At 35.5% G+C, this 17345-nt stretch overlaps 1 protein-coding gene across 3 annotated transcripts in view; it reads right to left on the minus strand.

Moving 5' to 3' along the window:
* Positions 1–867: 867 nt before the first annotated feature.
* The window catches only part of LOC140142540 (neogenin-like), a 44397-nt gene continuing 27919 nt past the window's right edge, over positions 868–17345 (minus strand). The window contains exons 6-15 of one of the 3 annotated variants that reach the window (XM_072164535.1): positions 14578–14610; positions 10648–10798; positions 10133–10278; positions 9233–9349; positions 7809–8021; positions 6188–6353; positions 5332–5387; positions 4740–4908; positions 2305–2381; positions 868–1831 (exon numbers count right to left, since the gene is read on the minus strand). In XM_072164535.1, the coding sequence (XP_072020636.1) occupies positions 1830–1831; positions 2305–2381; positions 4740–4908; positions 5332–5387; positions 6188–6353; positions 7809–8021; positions 9233–9349; positions 10133–10278; positions 10648–10798; positions 14578–14610 (1130 nt within the window). In that variant the 3' untranslated portion in view covers positions 868–1829. Of the gene's footprint in view, positions 1832–2304; positions 2382–4739; positions 4912–5331; positions 5388–6187; positions 6354–7808; positions 8022–9232; positions 9350–10132; positions 10279–10647; positions 10799–14577; positions 14611–17345 lie in introns of all 3 variants that reach the window. The other 2 variants (XM_072164534.1, XM_072164536.1) reach the window with 2 other exon arrangements.

The following is a 17345-nucleotide window of genomic DNA, read 5'->3' on the forward strand; positions in this document are numbered from 1 at the left end:
CGAACTGTCGCGGTAGATTGCAATCATGCTTTTGTTGAATGCATTTGAGTAGTCCGCCATATTTACGGTATGTCAAATACGTCATATGCACAACATCTATAGAAACCTTTCCATATGGGTAAAAAACTCCATTTTAAGGTTTTTTGATTTGATATTAAGTATATAATTATATTTCAACTTTTCAGAATACCACAAAATATTGTTAGAGCCGATGCACTCCACTTTCATGAACGAAATGTATAGTCTGTATACATGTACGTATACTAGTATGTGATTGGACACCACGAATCAGCCGTAAAGTCGGCCCTGGGTCAATTTTGTTTTATTTCGTGTTTAGAAAATATATATCATAAGCTTTAAAATGGTATATCATTTGACTTCAAACGATATCCAGAAGCGGGTTTATGGTTTGTTGAGCCCTTCAACAAAATTGTACCTTTTTTCGGTTCTACATGTGTCTCTTTTTCCATATTTCTGGTAATTAATATCTCACAATCATAATTGGCGGTCATTTCAAATCATCCCCAAGTCAACGAGGTTCAGGAATGTCCTCTCATTGTTAATTGTTGGTTATACATACCTAGACAAAATACAATGCTTTGTTATCCACAACTTGACCAGGATTTAGCCAAAGCAAACAAAGACAAGAACTATTTAAGGATTCTATAGAAATAGGTAGAAGCTTATTAACCTCTTCAGCAATAGGATTATTGATTGGTTTAAACAGTGTTTGATGAGATACTTGTCGCACCGAATTGAGATACATATGAATACGACGCACAATTTAAACTGTAACTCAGAATACAATTTGTGGCTCATTCGTATTGTTCAGTCAAATTATTATAAATCAACTAAAATACAAATAAGTAATGTTGTAAATTTTAATTTTATTCACGTTTATTGTTTTGTACTTCTTGCTTTTTTCAATTTTTGTGCATAGTTTGCTATTTAATAAAACAAAAACATTTACAAAGGCATAAACTAGACACAATATTTCCAGTGTATTTGATTTCTGCTGAATAAATTCGTATTGAAAAAATATAGAATTTTACTGACATTTTCTTGAAATACGTCTATAACTAAGACTTTTATTATAATATTAGGATATAAAATCTATTTTGCTTTTTAAAATCAAAGACAGAATTAAAAAGACAAGTTTGCGTCTGCCGTCACCGTCAATCAAGCTACCCACGGCCCTTGATAATTATGATTGGTTAGTAGCGCGTAAAAGGAAGGTTGATTCATCTGGTGCCGATCGGAGGAAAGGAATCGCAGAAACTGGCGAAAAAATACGGTACTTTTACTCGCAAAGAAGCAACTTTTCTATGCATTGTTGATATGGTGCCTTCAGGAAAAAGGTTTCTTATTATTAAGTCTTAATTTTTGAGACGGTTTGTATATTTAAAGGTGCAAAATTAACCATAAGGCACGCTGTTTTACCGCCATGTTCAAACACTCAGTCATCACGACACTCGTAAACAAACTGTGCCCATATTTGATTGACAGATGACGTCAGACGCAAACTAGTCTTTTTAATTCTGTCTTTGATTATTGAACCATGTCATCGGTGGTATTCCAATATGGAAATTTACACTTTGCCACCTTATAAACGATCTTCATCGTCTAAATTACTAAAAATATAAAAATCTATCAATTTATAGTCATTAATTATCTAAACATGTGCATTTTTCTACCAAGAGAATCTCTTAAAAATTCCACGTTTCGTCAAAATTTCTCGTCATAGTTTCTTCGTCATATTTCAGATCCATGGCATATAGTTATTGTCCATGTAGTACATAGAAGGTGTGGTTTCTCAATTTGTGGAAAATTTCTGTAAGAAAAAACAAACGGCCGATTAAAATCATATATGGAATAATTACGAATGTACAAAAACAAAATTACTCTCCACAGACTTGCTGTGGCTCATTACATTAGCAGATAGGCGAGGTCTACTTTTTCTGTTGAAAAGGAGTAGTCTTCAGGGAACGGCTCTTTTCCACCAAACCTTTTATAGCGAGTTCTCTGTTGACAAGGGGCAGTCGAAGGTGAACGACTCTTTTCAGAGCCATCAGTAGGCAAGGGACGGCCTGCACGTCTCTTTCTTAGTACTTTGTCCTGAAGAAGTCAGAGCTACTCCTTACGAAAGCTTGACAGTTCTAAAATTGTCCGACGTCGAACACGCTAAAATTTACTAATTGTTATGAACTGGATGAAAGCCCGTCGTAAAAATGTACCCCAAAATTCAAATAGAATGCACTGGGGGGGGTCCTAACCACTGTAAGAATGTGTTATAATGATACGTACAACATTGAAGACTGTTGGCTTGCCACACTGGTACCTCCTTCCCTGTGTGCTCGCCCCGCCGTGTAGAACAATAGCAGCTAGTAAAACAAAAGCCGAAATTTATTTATCTTTATTGACAGTTCAATTGGTTAAGGGGTTGTTTGGAATGACAGGTGAGTCAGGGGTCAAAAACAAAATTTTTACCTTTTTGACCTCAGCACATGTGTATGTATGATCTGCCATACAAAAATTAAAAAAACAATACCTCAAAGTATCATTTTTAATGTTTTTTTGTCATAATCACGCTTTTCTACAAATTTCATCTGTTTGTACCGGGGGCGTGTCTGTTGCCAGGTAGGCCTACATGACAGCATAGACACACGTTACAACCTTGAATAATAATACAGAATGACGTTATATTCTTCTTAACCTATCTTAGAACTGCCTATTATTTCAATTGTTATACTGTTCTGGTTGGTTTATTGCATATACTGTATAGAAATTATGCAATATGACGTCGAGCATGACAGAGTCATCTTCATTCAAATAAAATTCAGGTACCCGTAAGGTACCACGGAGCAATTCGCACGATAATACAATAAAACAGATGAAAGGTATGAATGGTTGTGGAATCGAATTGCAGACCTGTCCCTCTGTCACCTTAGAACTGCATCTCGTAGGCAATGGTAGGTAATAAACCAACCGGAACGATATAACAATTGAAATAACAGCATGTCTTGGTCTCAATTCAAGATGTGCAATTTGGACACACACCTACTCGTTGGCTGATTTATACTTCAACAGTTCCTCAAAGTGATATCAGAAAAGCCACTATCTCATTGTTCATTGGCCCGCAGTATGCGCCGCCCCGGGGCACTCAACTTTAGAATTGATGGGTATATGTGCCTACATTTTGTACAAGCGTCGCGAAGTAGGCGCATATCAGTACAAAACGTTGGGGTTTTTTTTAATAAAAAAGGGTCAATTATGTACAATCAAAATGAAAAAGGGGTCATTGGGTATAATATTTTGAAAACTGAAGGTGCCTGGTCATCGGGTATAGTCGGCTTCAAAAGAGGGCATATATTGACAGGCACATACCGTCACCTCTAAAGTTGATGCCCCCAGGTGCTCGCATTATATTTTGTTCATGGCTCGGCTTTTAAAACTCCCACACATCACAATAAGGCTATTGAAAAGTGTATAGAATAGCTAATGATAGACTGGTCCCTGCGATTAGTCGCGGACCCGAGCGACAATATAGTAAACACATCGAGTTTATAACACAAGTGACAGTAGTCGTGAATTATGGAGGGTTTCATTGAACTTCTACCAGCAAAATATGGAATAATACTAACACAAGACACCAATCGAGATGATGATACCAGCCATAATGGAAGGCTTGTATTTGACCTTCTTATGAATCCAATTTCGTGGCGAGAAGTTAAAAAGGTAATGTATATTTCAAGAAATTTGGGTTCAAAAATTCCGTATCAGCTCGTATCATCAATTCCGTAAATATGGCGTATAGAGGCACAACTTGACAATAAACTGAACTATTTAAACGTAAAGGACGCACTGGATACACATAAATTTGTGTTTCCTTGCTGGCGGAATAGTTGTAAAACTCTTTTTGTCAAAAAAGTTGGACAATTTATGAATTATGATTGGCAAAATAGCGAAAGGAAATAGACTTTTCCAACCATGTAAAACTACACTGGGTTGTTGACATGGTCGACATACATTAAGACATACGCATGTTCCTAAAGTAGGAGGTAAGTACTATAATTAATTGTTTAAAGTGCTCAACATACCAGCAAAAAGTCATAGGGTCATCAGAGTACAGGGACTTTGTGAAATACTGGGTACAAAAATAAAGTGCGTGAGCCGATATGCAACATCAAATATAAAAGCCGATTTACATAATTTCCCATGACCTTACAGAAGTGATCGTGCTCAAATATAAAACTATAGAGTTTGGTCCTTGATATGCACCATCAATTGTGTACTTGTGATCAATATTGCTAGGCAAACAATCACAGCAAACATGCCAGAATCCTCCCATTTCTCCTCCATTTACACACATATAAACCCATCCCTTAACATAAAAGATTTGTTAAGCACAGGGCACGATTTAGAATAACTTCGGCTGAAAAGCGTGAGTTTGTCAACTCGTAAATTGAGTCTTTGGACTCTCTGTAAATCTGTATGATTTTATTTATCTAAAATACAAACTCTCATTTCAAAAACAACATTTGCTGCCAACTAGATCCACAAAACATTCACTAATATAGATACTCATAATGTAGAATAAACTTTGGTTACTTATGACAATAATAATTTAGGTCGATTGGCAAATTTTTAAGACATGTCATATTGCACTTAATGTCATTAGCTCATATTAAAAGCAAACCATGTTCTAGATCATGTAGATGATGCTGATAAATAAAACTTACACAGATCCAAGGCATTGTTTTGGTTGATAGTAGCCATCGTCACTGCAAAGTGGTAAATGAACTCCAGTTAGTGTTTTTCCTGCCGTTCTAGCTTCAGTTATTGCTTGCCTTCCGGCTTCATATTCTGCCTGGCAAGGGCCGTCGGGGATTGGTTGATCACCTTGATAGCCTGCTATACATAAAACAACATTGGGTGAGCTAACATGTTGAAAACGTACTTAAGTTTACATACTAGCGAAATCCACATACGTCTATATGTAAGGGATGGAATCCGGCGGTTGAACCACGTTCCATTGTTTAGAACAATAGAAACAGGCCCCAACTGGCCGGAACCGCCCGGAACCGGCAGCGGATTGTAGGTTGAGTTTTGATTTCACGCTAAGTTACCTAGTGTCTATGAAAACATTATACCGACATATTTGTCTGCTTTTAGTAGCCTACTCGTACTTTTCTTCGAATAAGTTTCTAAAAAATGAAAAGCGTTTGTAAAACCACCAAAAGGAAAACATTGAAAGGGAGTTAAGTTCTCGTACTGATTGATTGATTTATACTAGGACTACTACTACAACACGATCAATATTGTGCTACATACCACCACTTCTACAAGCCGCATCCGATTGAGGTCTTTTTCCAGGAATGCAGAAACACCTGTATCAGAAATGCAATTAAACAACACGACTTTGAACGAACCAAAAAGTATTCCATCAATTTTATTATTACGATAAGATTTATACGCTTTGTTTTCAACAAGACCTTTCGGAATCAATACATGTTGTATACCTATGTTTTTATACCTTCAGGACTACATAATCATGATAATGTTTTTGTACAAAGCTTTTTTTGCAGATTCAGTCGTTTGACAAAGTACCAAGACATCGTCCAATTTGTATTTTCTGAAAATTACACCACAGTAGCCAATGTGACATTGTGATACCGTAAAGATTCGCCTAATGGCGCACATGGGCTCATCTGCCTTAGGAGGTAAATTTCACGTACATGAGCGATCGAGCTCACTCCTCTGAATATCCCAACAAGAATTAAGGTCCGTGCCCTTATATGCTGGTGAGAATTTTACGGGAAGGCACTTTTAATTTGTGCCTAAGATTCCAGTTCAGTTAAAGGGAGCCCATATGCTTCATGAGGCGAACCTTTACATGTATATGTAATTATGCATACGTAACTTCAAGTTCAATATCCAAATGAACTGAGAACTTGGAAATAAGCTTTATTTGTGAACAGGTGGAAATCTGTTGAAACATATCCCAAAATAGGATGCTAAAATTACGAGATTGTTCATTGAGGGTTGATCAATTTTCAAATGGGGATGAGATCGATTACTATATTATCCCTATGTCTAAAAGAGGAGAGTATATCGCAAACTCCGTCCGGGGTATTCAATAATTGATTTGATAATTAATAATAATATTCTGTTTCATATTATTACTTACACGAGTCCATGGCATTCATGGATTCCATAATAGTCGTCGCAGTACGGTAAAGGTACACCAACAAGCGCAGGTCTGGCTATATCACCTCCACCATCTCTCATCCAATTCACACGCTCAATAACTTCCTCAGTTGTCTCGGAACTGCTACACATGTGTAACGGTTGGCCTAAATAATATAGTTTGATGGACATGCTATTGTTATAGTTTATTTTATCTTTTGTATCAGGACAGCATGGCAATACGTAATAACATTATGACAGAAGAGAAACAAAATTCGTTAAGTGTTTTGAGCGATTTCTCTGAACAAATCCCTGAGCAGTGAGCACCCTTGTGACCTAGAAATACCGTAAACGTTCGCCCATGGGCTCCTTTGCCTTGGAGTAAATTTCATGTACAAATAGAGAGCTCCCCAGCAAACACAAAACGTTTTCGACATCATTCGCAAAAGGTTATAAAAGGTTGTCAGAAAACGTTTAAATGTCGGGTTATATAAAGGGTACATTAATGGTATAAAACGTTTTCATAACATTCAATAACATTTGTTGGTAATTTACTGCACAGCCAACACAAATGTTTTACAGAAAACATTTAAATGTCGGGTTATATAAAGGGTATAAAAACGTTTTAATAACATTCCAAAAACATTTTTGAAAACTTGGTACAAATCATTCTAAACAGAATGTTATTTTGGGGTTGAAAAAATATTTTGCAAAAAATGTTTGCCCAAAATATTTACAATAACGTTAAAATGTTTTCACGACCTTTATATAACCCGACATTTAAATGTTATTAAAACGTTTTGTAAAAAACATTTTAAAAATATTGTTGTAGTGTGTTTCCATACAAAACGTTTTAAACGATTTCATGACCTTTATATAACCCGACATTTTAATGTTATTAAAACGTTTTTACCTAAACCAAAAGCCAAAATATAACTTATTTAAAACGTTTAAAAACGTTTTTGTGTTTGCTGGGTCCCTCCTCTAAAAATCCCAACAAGATTTAAGGGTATGTGCCCTTATTTGCTGGTAGTTTTTTTATTTTTTATAGGAGGGGACGTTTAGTTTGTATTTAAAATTCCAGGTATGTCAAGGGAGCCCATAGCGCCATTAGGCGTACGTTTACGATATAATGTCAAGCAAACCCAAGAACACATCACAAAACATTAGCATTTAAAATGAAGCGAATGAAGAAGACGGCACAAACATGACGAAAATCTATTTCGCAGATCTGTAATTGTACAAAACCAAAGCCGTATTGTTATAAAACAGAAGAACTCACAAATTAGCCGTATGCGATTGTATTCGGGGCTGTGCAATAATTTTAAAAAATCCCCATAGTGATTAAATTGTTTTTAAGCTGTTAGATATCATATACATAATTTTGTGAGCAACGGGTACTTTAGTACATTAAAGTGTGAATTCGATAAACGTATAATTCGATAAACCTTCATGTAGGCATGCACAGAGCTAACCTAATATAGGGATTATGGAATAAAGCCGTCGAACCCCTAAATGAAGTCTTAATACAGGATATTTTCTTGTAAGCTTATATATACATGAAAGATAGGTTAAAGAATAGTGCTACTTGTAACCACCATATTAATGTAAGCATACATTACCTGATGGAGGAACAGTTGGTGTCAGGAATACTTCAGGAGGATTTGAGAAGTCTCCAATCTGATTACCAACTCTAGGAGCCACTCTGACATGATATGTTGTATTGGCTGTCAGAGGTGATACCACCATACTGGGGACACGATCATCGGTCTCCATACTCTCCCAGGTAGTACTTGGAGTTAAATTCTCTCCTGCTGCGATTTCTAGAACATAACCTACAAAAGCATAACAAGAGAATTCGATATTACGGAATTGTTTTGCATTGTGGGAAACTTAAATAGGCTTATGTATAGTGACTACTTTAAGGGATCTGGAATGAGCGTTTTGAGCGTATCGACAGTATTTTTTGTGGGACATGAGAGCACATCAGACATATCGAATTGCATTCTGAATACGAAGAATGTCTTCCTGATATAAAATAATTTTTATTTTTTGAAATTCACAATATAATACAAATTTTATGACAAATTATTAAAATGTGATATTTTTCACATTTTTGATATATAACAGTCCTCCAAGTAAATTTTACAAATCTAATGATATATTCTGAAAGTGTATGTAGCTGGGAGGAAAAGCCGACGATCAATTGAAAATTTTGACCTTTCATATTGAAGATATGGATTTTTTCCCAAAAGACCTAATTCTTTTTGTGTTTTGGGAAAAAATCCATATCTTCAATACGAAAGTTCAAAATTTTCAATTGATCGTCGGCTTTTCATCCCACCTACATACACTTTAAGTATAAATCATCAGATTTATAAAGTTTACTTCGAGTACTGTTAAATATCAAAAATATCAATTTTAATCATTTGCCATAAAATGTATATTACATTGCGAATTTAAAAAAAATCAAAATTATTTGATATCAGAAGGACATTCTTCGTATTCAGAATGTAATTCGATATGTCTGATGTGCTCTAATGTCCCACAATAAATACTGTCCAAACGTTCATACCCCAGCCCTTACTAAATCGGTATATTTGATAAAAACCCAAGAACAATATAATTTTGCGATTTTTAAGGTTGTTTTCTCCCGGGTAAAAAATGTATTATTTTTACTCTTGAAGAGTCAGTGGCATCATAAAAGTCCGATAAGAATCACCCCACCTACATACGTACACATGTACTGGCTATTGTCGTGGTATATCAGCCCTGATCACAAACCTGATGTTTTAATATTCAGACCAAATACAAATAACAATGGTAATGTTGAATCAGGTATTCCTAGATTGCTGGTGCTTTAACAGTTCAAGTGGAAACACTACATATAGTGCCACCACTCAAGGATTACTAGACTCTACTCTACGCCACTGTTGAACGAGCATTTTGATGTTTACTTATTACATTTGATCTATGTGCATTATGCAGATGATTTTCTTACAATAGGGCAATGCATTTGAAGGATCGTTTGATTTCTCGTTATTACCTCTGATCTGAGTTTGTTGATTCTGTGGTGGGAGCCAGTTAATAACAGCGGAGAGGACACCAGGACTGGTGACCTTGACCTGGATTGCGGTTACTCCACGCACCATATCTTGTCTACCTGAAGATTGAAAATAAAAACAATGAATGATTAAAAACACTAGTAGAGTCAAGTCATTTTAAACAGAGTCGTGTTAACAGAGACTTAGATAATAGAGGATCTTTATTTCACAGCTGTAGTAGTTTAACACTTTTATTTTTGCGACTATGATAACTAAAGTATCGTTAATATACAAATAGTTACTGCAAACGCTAGACCAGTGCGCAGTGACGATGACCTAGTCTCTGCGTCGTATTATTGGAAGTACCGAAAAGGGGACTTGATGAACCCAAATTTGATTGTCAGCCCTACTGTGGAACCCGAAATAAACATTGAAACTCTTTGTCATTTAATGAGCTGACTAAACACCATTGAACATTACCAAAGTTTATCAGGACCGTTTAGGGTAATATTAAAGTAGACAGCACTAGACGAACAAATGTGCGATGCCAATTCTGTGCCATTCAAGCAGACTACATTCAAGAGTGTTGATTATACCATTTTCCACCATAATATGGCATGGTGCACCCAATTCTTTGGGTGCACCTTAAATCGCTAGCGTTCGCATAAGGGCTGGCGTACACACACACCCTGTACACCCCCACCCACCCACCACACACCCACCCCACCCCCACTTAAATACGCCGCGTATATGAGCGCACGAAACAGCTGCATCAAAGCGTTGACGTCACTGCCACATCAGGGTGAAAATGGTATAGTGACAGTGGCATCACGTCACATCTTGCGTTAACATTCTCGCGTTTTATACGATCACATAGTGTTCTCTACCAATCATATACTTACTGGGATCGCTGGTGAATACGTAAACTGTAGTGTATTCGCTCTGAAGATCTCTTCCAAGAACGACCATGACCTCAAATTGATAGTTGGTTTCTGGTTGAAGATACTCTAAAGTGTAGGTATTTTCACGTATATTTGCATATTCATATCTGAAATTGTTGCAGTGCAAAATGAAACCAAATAATAAGTTTTTAAGAGCAAATGAGACATTTTCTTCAAGAACAAGAAATTTATTCCTTATATCCTTGATATAAAGCTGATTAGGGATGAAATCAAAACGCGTCAGGCGGTTCCGTCCGGTTTCCATTATTTAGAACAAAAGCAACCGGGTGGAACCGGACGGAACCGGCGGTCAACCGCCGGTCGAGTTTTGATTTCATCCTTTATTGTTTGCTGTTATTCATGATGGTTTGTTGTAAATAGGGAAATGTTACAGGACGTATACGTCAAAGAGGCAATCAAACAAGCATGCAAACAAACAAACAAACAAACAAACAAACAAACACCAAGGAACTTACCCAGGATCTGACTGTCTCTTGTATCTCAATGTATAATAGCGATCATTTGTAACTTCTTGCACTTGACTAATAGTTGGATCGACAAAAGATATTCTCACTGAGGTTGGGGAAATGACGTCTACTTGTAGCTGCTGTGGTGGCGGTACAACATCTGCAAGTGTAACGAGGTTGGTACAATAAATAATTGGATTGAAATGCTAATCAAGATCTTCATTCACGATGCAAACACAATGCAATATTACGCTTTAATAACTTGCGATTTGTACAATGAGATTTTTTATTTGCAAGAAGTAAAATTTAATGGCATTATTATTTCATACATTGAAATAAGTAATGTTTAGGCTACCAGAATCATCTTTTATCACTTTGGTTCAAATGTTATGCGCAATAACTTAAATCGTGTAGAAAACGGGGTGAGATGCTTTCACCATTTTAACGCATATCATGTTCGCGTAAAATCAAAAATATCTTGGGCACTACACATCTGACAAAAGGATAAGAAAGCTTTTTCTTGATTAAAATTAACCATATTTTTGCTTTTAGACCACCAATTTCATTGAAATAAAGATTATTCATTAGCTTCAGAAGTTACCTCTACGATGGGACAACAAATATGTTTTAAAAAATAATACTTTGTCTAAATTGTAAAAAGTTTTTTGTTACAGCCTGTACGAAAATCATTTGTTTAATTTAGCACAAGCATTGGTGGAACTTTGTACCATTTCAGGAAACAGGTGTACACATTCTTTTAAGAGAGGAACTCCAGATATATTCGGATCAAGCAAACGGTAAATTCGGGGTTTGAAGGGAAAATACCCGGGAAAATATAAATTCTTAGTTGGAAATCCCGAATTGAAATTCCACAAATATTTGTTGTACATCTAGCATGTCTAATTTAATTTCCAAGAGTTTTCTATAAAATGAGATACTTCTAATTCTTGTTTGCCGAAAATACAGTTCGAATTCAAATCTGCTTCAAAATGGCCCAACTCTATTTTGATGTATGCACCGTTTTCCTGAAATAACAGGCTTAGGACTAAACACAACATCACGTGCGTTTGCAGAACCCTCGTTGGGAGATCCTAAACATAATTATCAATGCATACAACCAATAGCTTCCATCAGTTGCACATGGATGTGTGTCATACCATAGTCCCAGCCTCAGATGTAACATTTTCGGGATTAGGCTTCAGCTGAGCATTCTTAAGCTGCAGGTAAACAGTAATTGCTCTTTAGTTTATTTTTCGTGTATTTGTCATGCGTATTCATTCTCGTGCGAAGCAAACGGGTTTTTATTTGTCTATCCGGTCGCTCCATGATACGCTTCGGTCCTGATGGGACCAGAAAAATGCTGAAGCCAGTATAAAAGCCCTTTTAAAACATGCTGGCCTATATGGAAAGAAAGGAGAGAAACATGAAGATTAAGTCAAGGAAATGGAGACCACTGCCAACAAATAAAATAGTCAATAGGTCAAGAGAAAGGAAAATATGTACCCAGTGCAGTCTCAACTGCCACTAAAGAGTGCTCTTGAGCATAGGCTATAGAAGATACAGTGCAGTATTGAGCTAACACGATCACCTCCCAAAAGTCTTAGCATAATGCTTGTGCGTGCAATAAAAATTATGTCAGACTATTATCGATTCATGCACAGGTTCAAGCACCAGGCATGTAAACCATACCCCTTAATAATGGATTAGGGGACCATGAATGTTCCGCAGGTACCAAGCAGAAGTTGTAACCATGAGTTAGTGACTTCACTAACATCTCGTAACAAGGTGCCAATTGGTATGATTGCGGGAGACTTAACATACAGGTAGCGTATCGTATGACGGTCACACAGAATGTGGGATCATTGCGGTTTAGGTTTACAAGACGTCCTTCATATCGGTGGTAACATTCGACAACAGGAAGGGGGCATTCTATTATCAAAGTAGAAAGTTTAGATATTAGGTCAATATATTTGTATCCTGTTCTCGTTCGCATATGTGACCCGTTCTGACAAAACCAGGAACAAGTCGCATTTTTGACATTTCATGATTTGAAAAATGTAATCACGGGACAATAAGCTTTAAAATGATACCAACATTTTATACATAACATCAATACTTTTCAAGATATGCATGGATAATTTTGTAAATGATACCTTGATATTTTTGCCGAACTGCTATTCTTAGTAATCGGCTAATTAGTTTCCTGCTTTACACAGGATTGAATAGGGATTATCACAGTTCAACTGTCAATAATTGATTAAATAAACCTCTTTTTAATACGTACTATCAAGGATTTGAAAGTCCACTCAGTCCCAAGGTCAAATACCATGAAATTAAGAATTCCATTTTTTTTTATGGGAATGTCATCTTTAAAGGACTATACCTCAAAAACATGCCTGGCGACTTGTTCCGGGTATTGTTGGAGCTGGTCACATATAAGGAATACGAATATGGTCAATCAATATGTTTATTATTATACAGTATGTATCAGCAATTGCATGCATCTCCGTGATTTGGGTAAATATAAACACAGCACAAAGACCTAACCCTTTATTTCGAGACAATAACTCAAAATCTGTGCATCAAAATTAAAATCCCATACGGAAAGGTTTGGCTACAAAACGATTCACTAAACAAAGTTTCCACCTCGATACACCTGAGCACACAATTTCGTCCAAGAGCTTCCAAGCAAGCAGTGAATTGTTTCTACACAGTCTTTGTTTACACTACACGGTTGAGTGCATAGCATCATAAGAGCTGTGTGAGCTTCTAGCTGGTGACTACTACTAGTGGGAAATAGGCATCTGTGATTGGTTTTTGTCAAAACCTCAAGTGTTCCCTTCATCCAATCAGAATTTAACTAAGCTAACACTTCCCCCTAAAACACTTTTTTCATTACATCAACAGATTGCGCAATTCAATGTTTATAGCAAGGCGAATGTGGTAAATCTGTTGAGAACGACCTATTCTAGCACAGTTTTTGACCAAAATGTAAAACCTCAAGTGATCTTACAATATTTTTCAGATTTTATGTCATTAAAAGAAAGAGCACACTTTAATGTCCATATACTAGCTTCATTTCAATGAGCAATGAATTATCTTTAAATTGCAAATCTTGAATTTTATGTCATTAAAAGAAAGAGCACACTTTAATGTCCATATACTAGCTTCATTTCAATGAGCAATGAATTATCTTTAAATTGCAAATCTTGAATTTTATGTCATTAAAAGAAAGAGCACACTTTAATGTCCATATACTAGCTTCATTTCAATGAGCAATGAATTATCTTTAAATTGCAAATCTTGAATGAGAACAGATGCATTATTTTTCAAAAGTTGCACTAATAAATCTGCATCGTTTTCATTAAAAAATTGTGGGCTATTGAGACAAACGAGACATCAAAATTTGCAGAACAAAACTGGGTTTTTACTATTTCAGTTTTAAAATTTGATGCATAGATTTTAGTTATTATCTCGTAGATGGGATAGTTACTGTATGTGATTAAGTCAACCGGTCGCAAGCATCCAACATAATAAACGAATTTAAGTACCAAGACGTAAGAAATTGAAACCGCTCTATAATTTTGCACTTAAACGACCTTCTTGCTTTCAAGTGTAAATGTGACAACAATATAATATGATGTACAGTATATAAGGTATATTGGCAATTAAACGCAGCTTATTTTTACATTATATAAAGCTATAAAGCGGTAAAAGCAGTTGTTTATAATATTATGCTGACTGTTGCTATTGGTATTTAAAGCTTTTTTTAGTAGAATTGTGACACCTTGTTTGTTTGTGATTAACCACCAAAAGACACGCCAGCTTCTCTAATTTTGTATATATAGCAAAAGCGCCGTTTTATTTTATATTATGATTGCGTTTGCAAAGATATTACACAGCATGTATTTAAAATGTTGTCCAGAATGTATTTTATACCTTGATCCGGTGGTGATGTATCAGGATCAGTGACTGAAAATAGAGGCAAAAGCAAAATATAGTGCTATTGTCAAAGTTTCATCACAATATACATTATAAGGTGGTTATGCAAATACACAGTCGAAATGGGCATCCAACATAATAATAGTGATAACAATAATAATAATATTAATAATAATAATAATAATAATAATAATAATAATAATAATAATAATAATAATAATAATAATAATAATAATAATAATAATAATACATGGGATTTATAGCACTTTACATAGAACAGATAATGTACACAAAACTGGAAGCAAGTAAATTATATGAAAGATACATAATTAAAATGTAATATTAAAGCGCAGGCAACATCAAAAATGCAATCAAAGCATATAAAACAAATAATAAACAAAACAAAACAACATAAAAGAATAGTAAAAGTAAAATTGCGTCCGACGCATTATAACGGCAAGACAACAACCGCTAATGACGCAAATTGCGGAGGCAAGGTTCACCACAACACTGCAATGCATTTTATACCATAAAACCATAAATAGTCGCAATATATACAATGAATAAAATTAAATACAATTAATAAGCAAACGGTTTCATGAAATTTAAATTCCGGGAGCGAAGAAGTTATCAGGACGTCACCCTCAGCAGCTACCTTCGACTACATTTATAAATACGTATTTATAAATACGCACGTGACACATGGGCACGACATACCAAGACCAACAAGCGTGCCCAAATCCCCATGCCATTGAAAAGGATAGGAACTCTTTATTTAAATGTCAAATTTAAGTATTGATTGAATATATGGGGATTCCGAATTTGTAATATGTTATCAAAAACAACATTTTGAAAGTATTTGCCGACTGAAAATATTTATCGCTGGAAACGTTTACAATATAATCCCAAAGTTGAACAAAATAGACAATTTTGCTGCACAGTAGTCTAGTGTTGTTTACCTCTTATTCAAATGTACAAGAAAATCAGCCGCTATGTAGAAGGTCACTTCGAGACTTACTGTCTACAAGCTGTTACAGCAGCGCGGAGGTGGTCACGTGCGCATGTATAAGTCGAAGCATTACTGCTCAGTGAGATACTCTTCATCTCACTTCCGAAACGCAAGGCAGGTGTAGTTTGAAAGCATACACTATAATAGGCATACAGTGAAATATATATGTAAAAAAACCACATTTGTGACCGTACAGCACGAATGAGCCGTAAATTCCCTAAATTGTATTCCGAGTTACAGTGTAAAATGTGTACGAAGGTCGTATTCATCGGTAACCTAAGCTGGTGCGACATCTATCTCATTTTGAAAGTCAAACACCAATCAATAATCCTATTGTTGAAGTGGATAATAAGCTTCTACCTTAGATGGCTATAGAAATTTTAATAGCTCTGGTCTTTGTTTGCTCTGGCTAAATCCTGTTCAAGTGGTGGGTTACCAGGCATTGTATTTTATATAGGTATGTATAACCAACAATTAACAATGAGAGAACTTTATTAAACCTCGTTGACTTGGGGATGATTTGAAATGACCGCCAATTATGACTGTTTGATATTTATTGCCAGCAATGTGGAAAAAGTGACACATGTAGAAACGAAAAAGCTATAATTTTGTTGAAGGAGCAAAGTTTTACAACTCATAACCCCGCTTCTGGATATCGTTTGAAGTCAAATGATATACCATTTTAAAGCTTATGATGTATATTTTCTAAACACGAAATAAAACAAAATTGACCGGGGGAGGAATTTACGGCTCATTCGCCGTGAATGGTCACATTTGGTAAAAGCATGCACAGAGAAACAAGCTACATGATTTAAAAAGCCCTGGAGGGGAGAGGTTACTAGCACTTCACCGTCAGTGAGATTCTCAGCATCTCTCTCCCGAAAACTTCGGGCAGGGTTTATATAAATATGTACACGAACCTAAAACAGTGTCGAAAGCAAACAGTTGATAAAATAAGTTTCAAGCATAGTTTGATAAATACAATCAAAGCACATTTTGCAATTAAAGCAAACAGACGAACTTTATCTAATATTCATTATTTTTTGCGTCATATCTAATTGTTTAATTAAAGGGGCATTTTGTGATCTATAGCCTCTGCTGAGATTTTTATACCACTTGAAACATCTGGCTACATAATGTTTGTGTGCAAAATAATTACTGCAGATTCATTCGCTTTGCAAAAATATTGTCAAATGTGTATTTATATTTTGTTAACACAACGAAATTACAGCACAGTGGCATATGGAGCGACACAATCATGCATTTAACTCACAAACGCAACTGAATTTTTGGGAATGCACTTTTTTCGTGGATATCTGCTCAAACATACCAATTAGAGAGGATGCTAGAGTCACAAAATAATCCTTTAATTTCCAAAGTCTTTCTAATAATCCATCTTTGATATCTGAATATGCGAGATGGTGCATAAGAAGAAAAACAAATATGTGACGTGTCATGTCAAAATCAGACACTTTTGGGCAGGTTATAAATTTTGAGGTTTTTACATATCTTAAAGATAGAGATATTTTGCTCCATAACGCCATTTTCCCCAATGAAATCGGACATTCCTAAGCGAAGATAATGAGTTCGTTAGTTATGGTATTATAAAATTGGAAATTGAGATATCTGTCTTTAAAAATATTATTGACAATGTTGAGAGTAGGAATTACCTTGAAAAATGTCTCAAAAAATACAAGATGCCAGTTATATTCCGGTCTGAAACTATCAGACAATATTTTTAACATTAATAACATCA

The sequence above is a fragment of the Amphiura filiformis genome, chromosome 20, assembly GCF_039555335.1.
Source record: "Amphiura filiformis chromosome 20, Afil_fr2py, whole genome shotgun sequence".
NCBI classification, from domain to species: Eukaryota; Metazoa; Echinodermata; class Ophiuroidea; order Amphilepidida; family Amphiuridae; genus Amphiura; species Amphiura filiformis.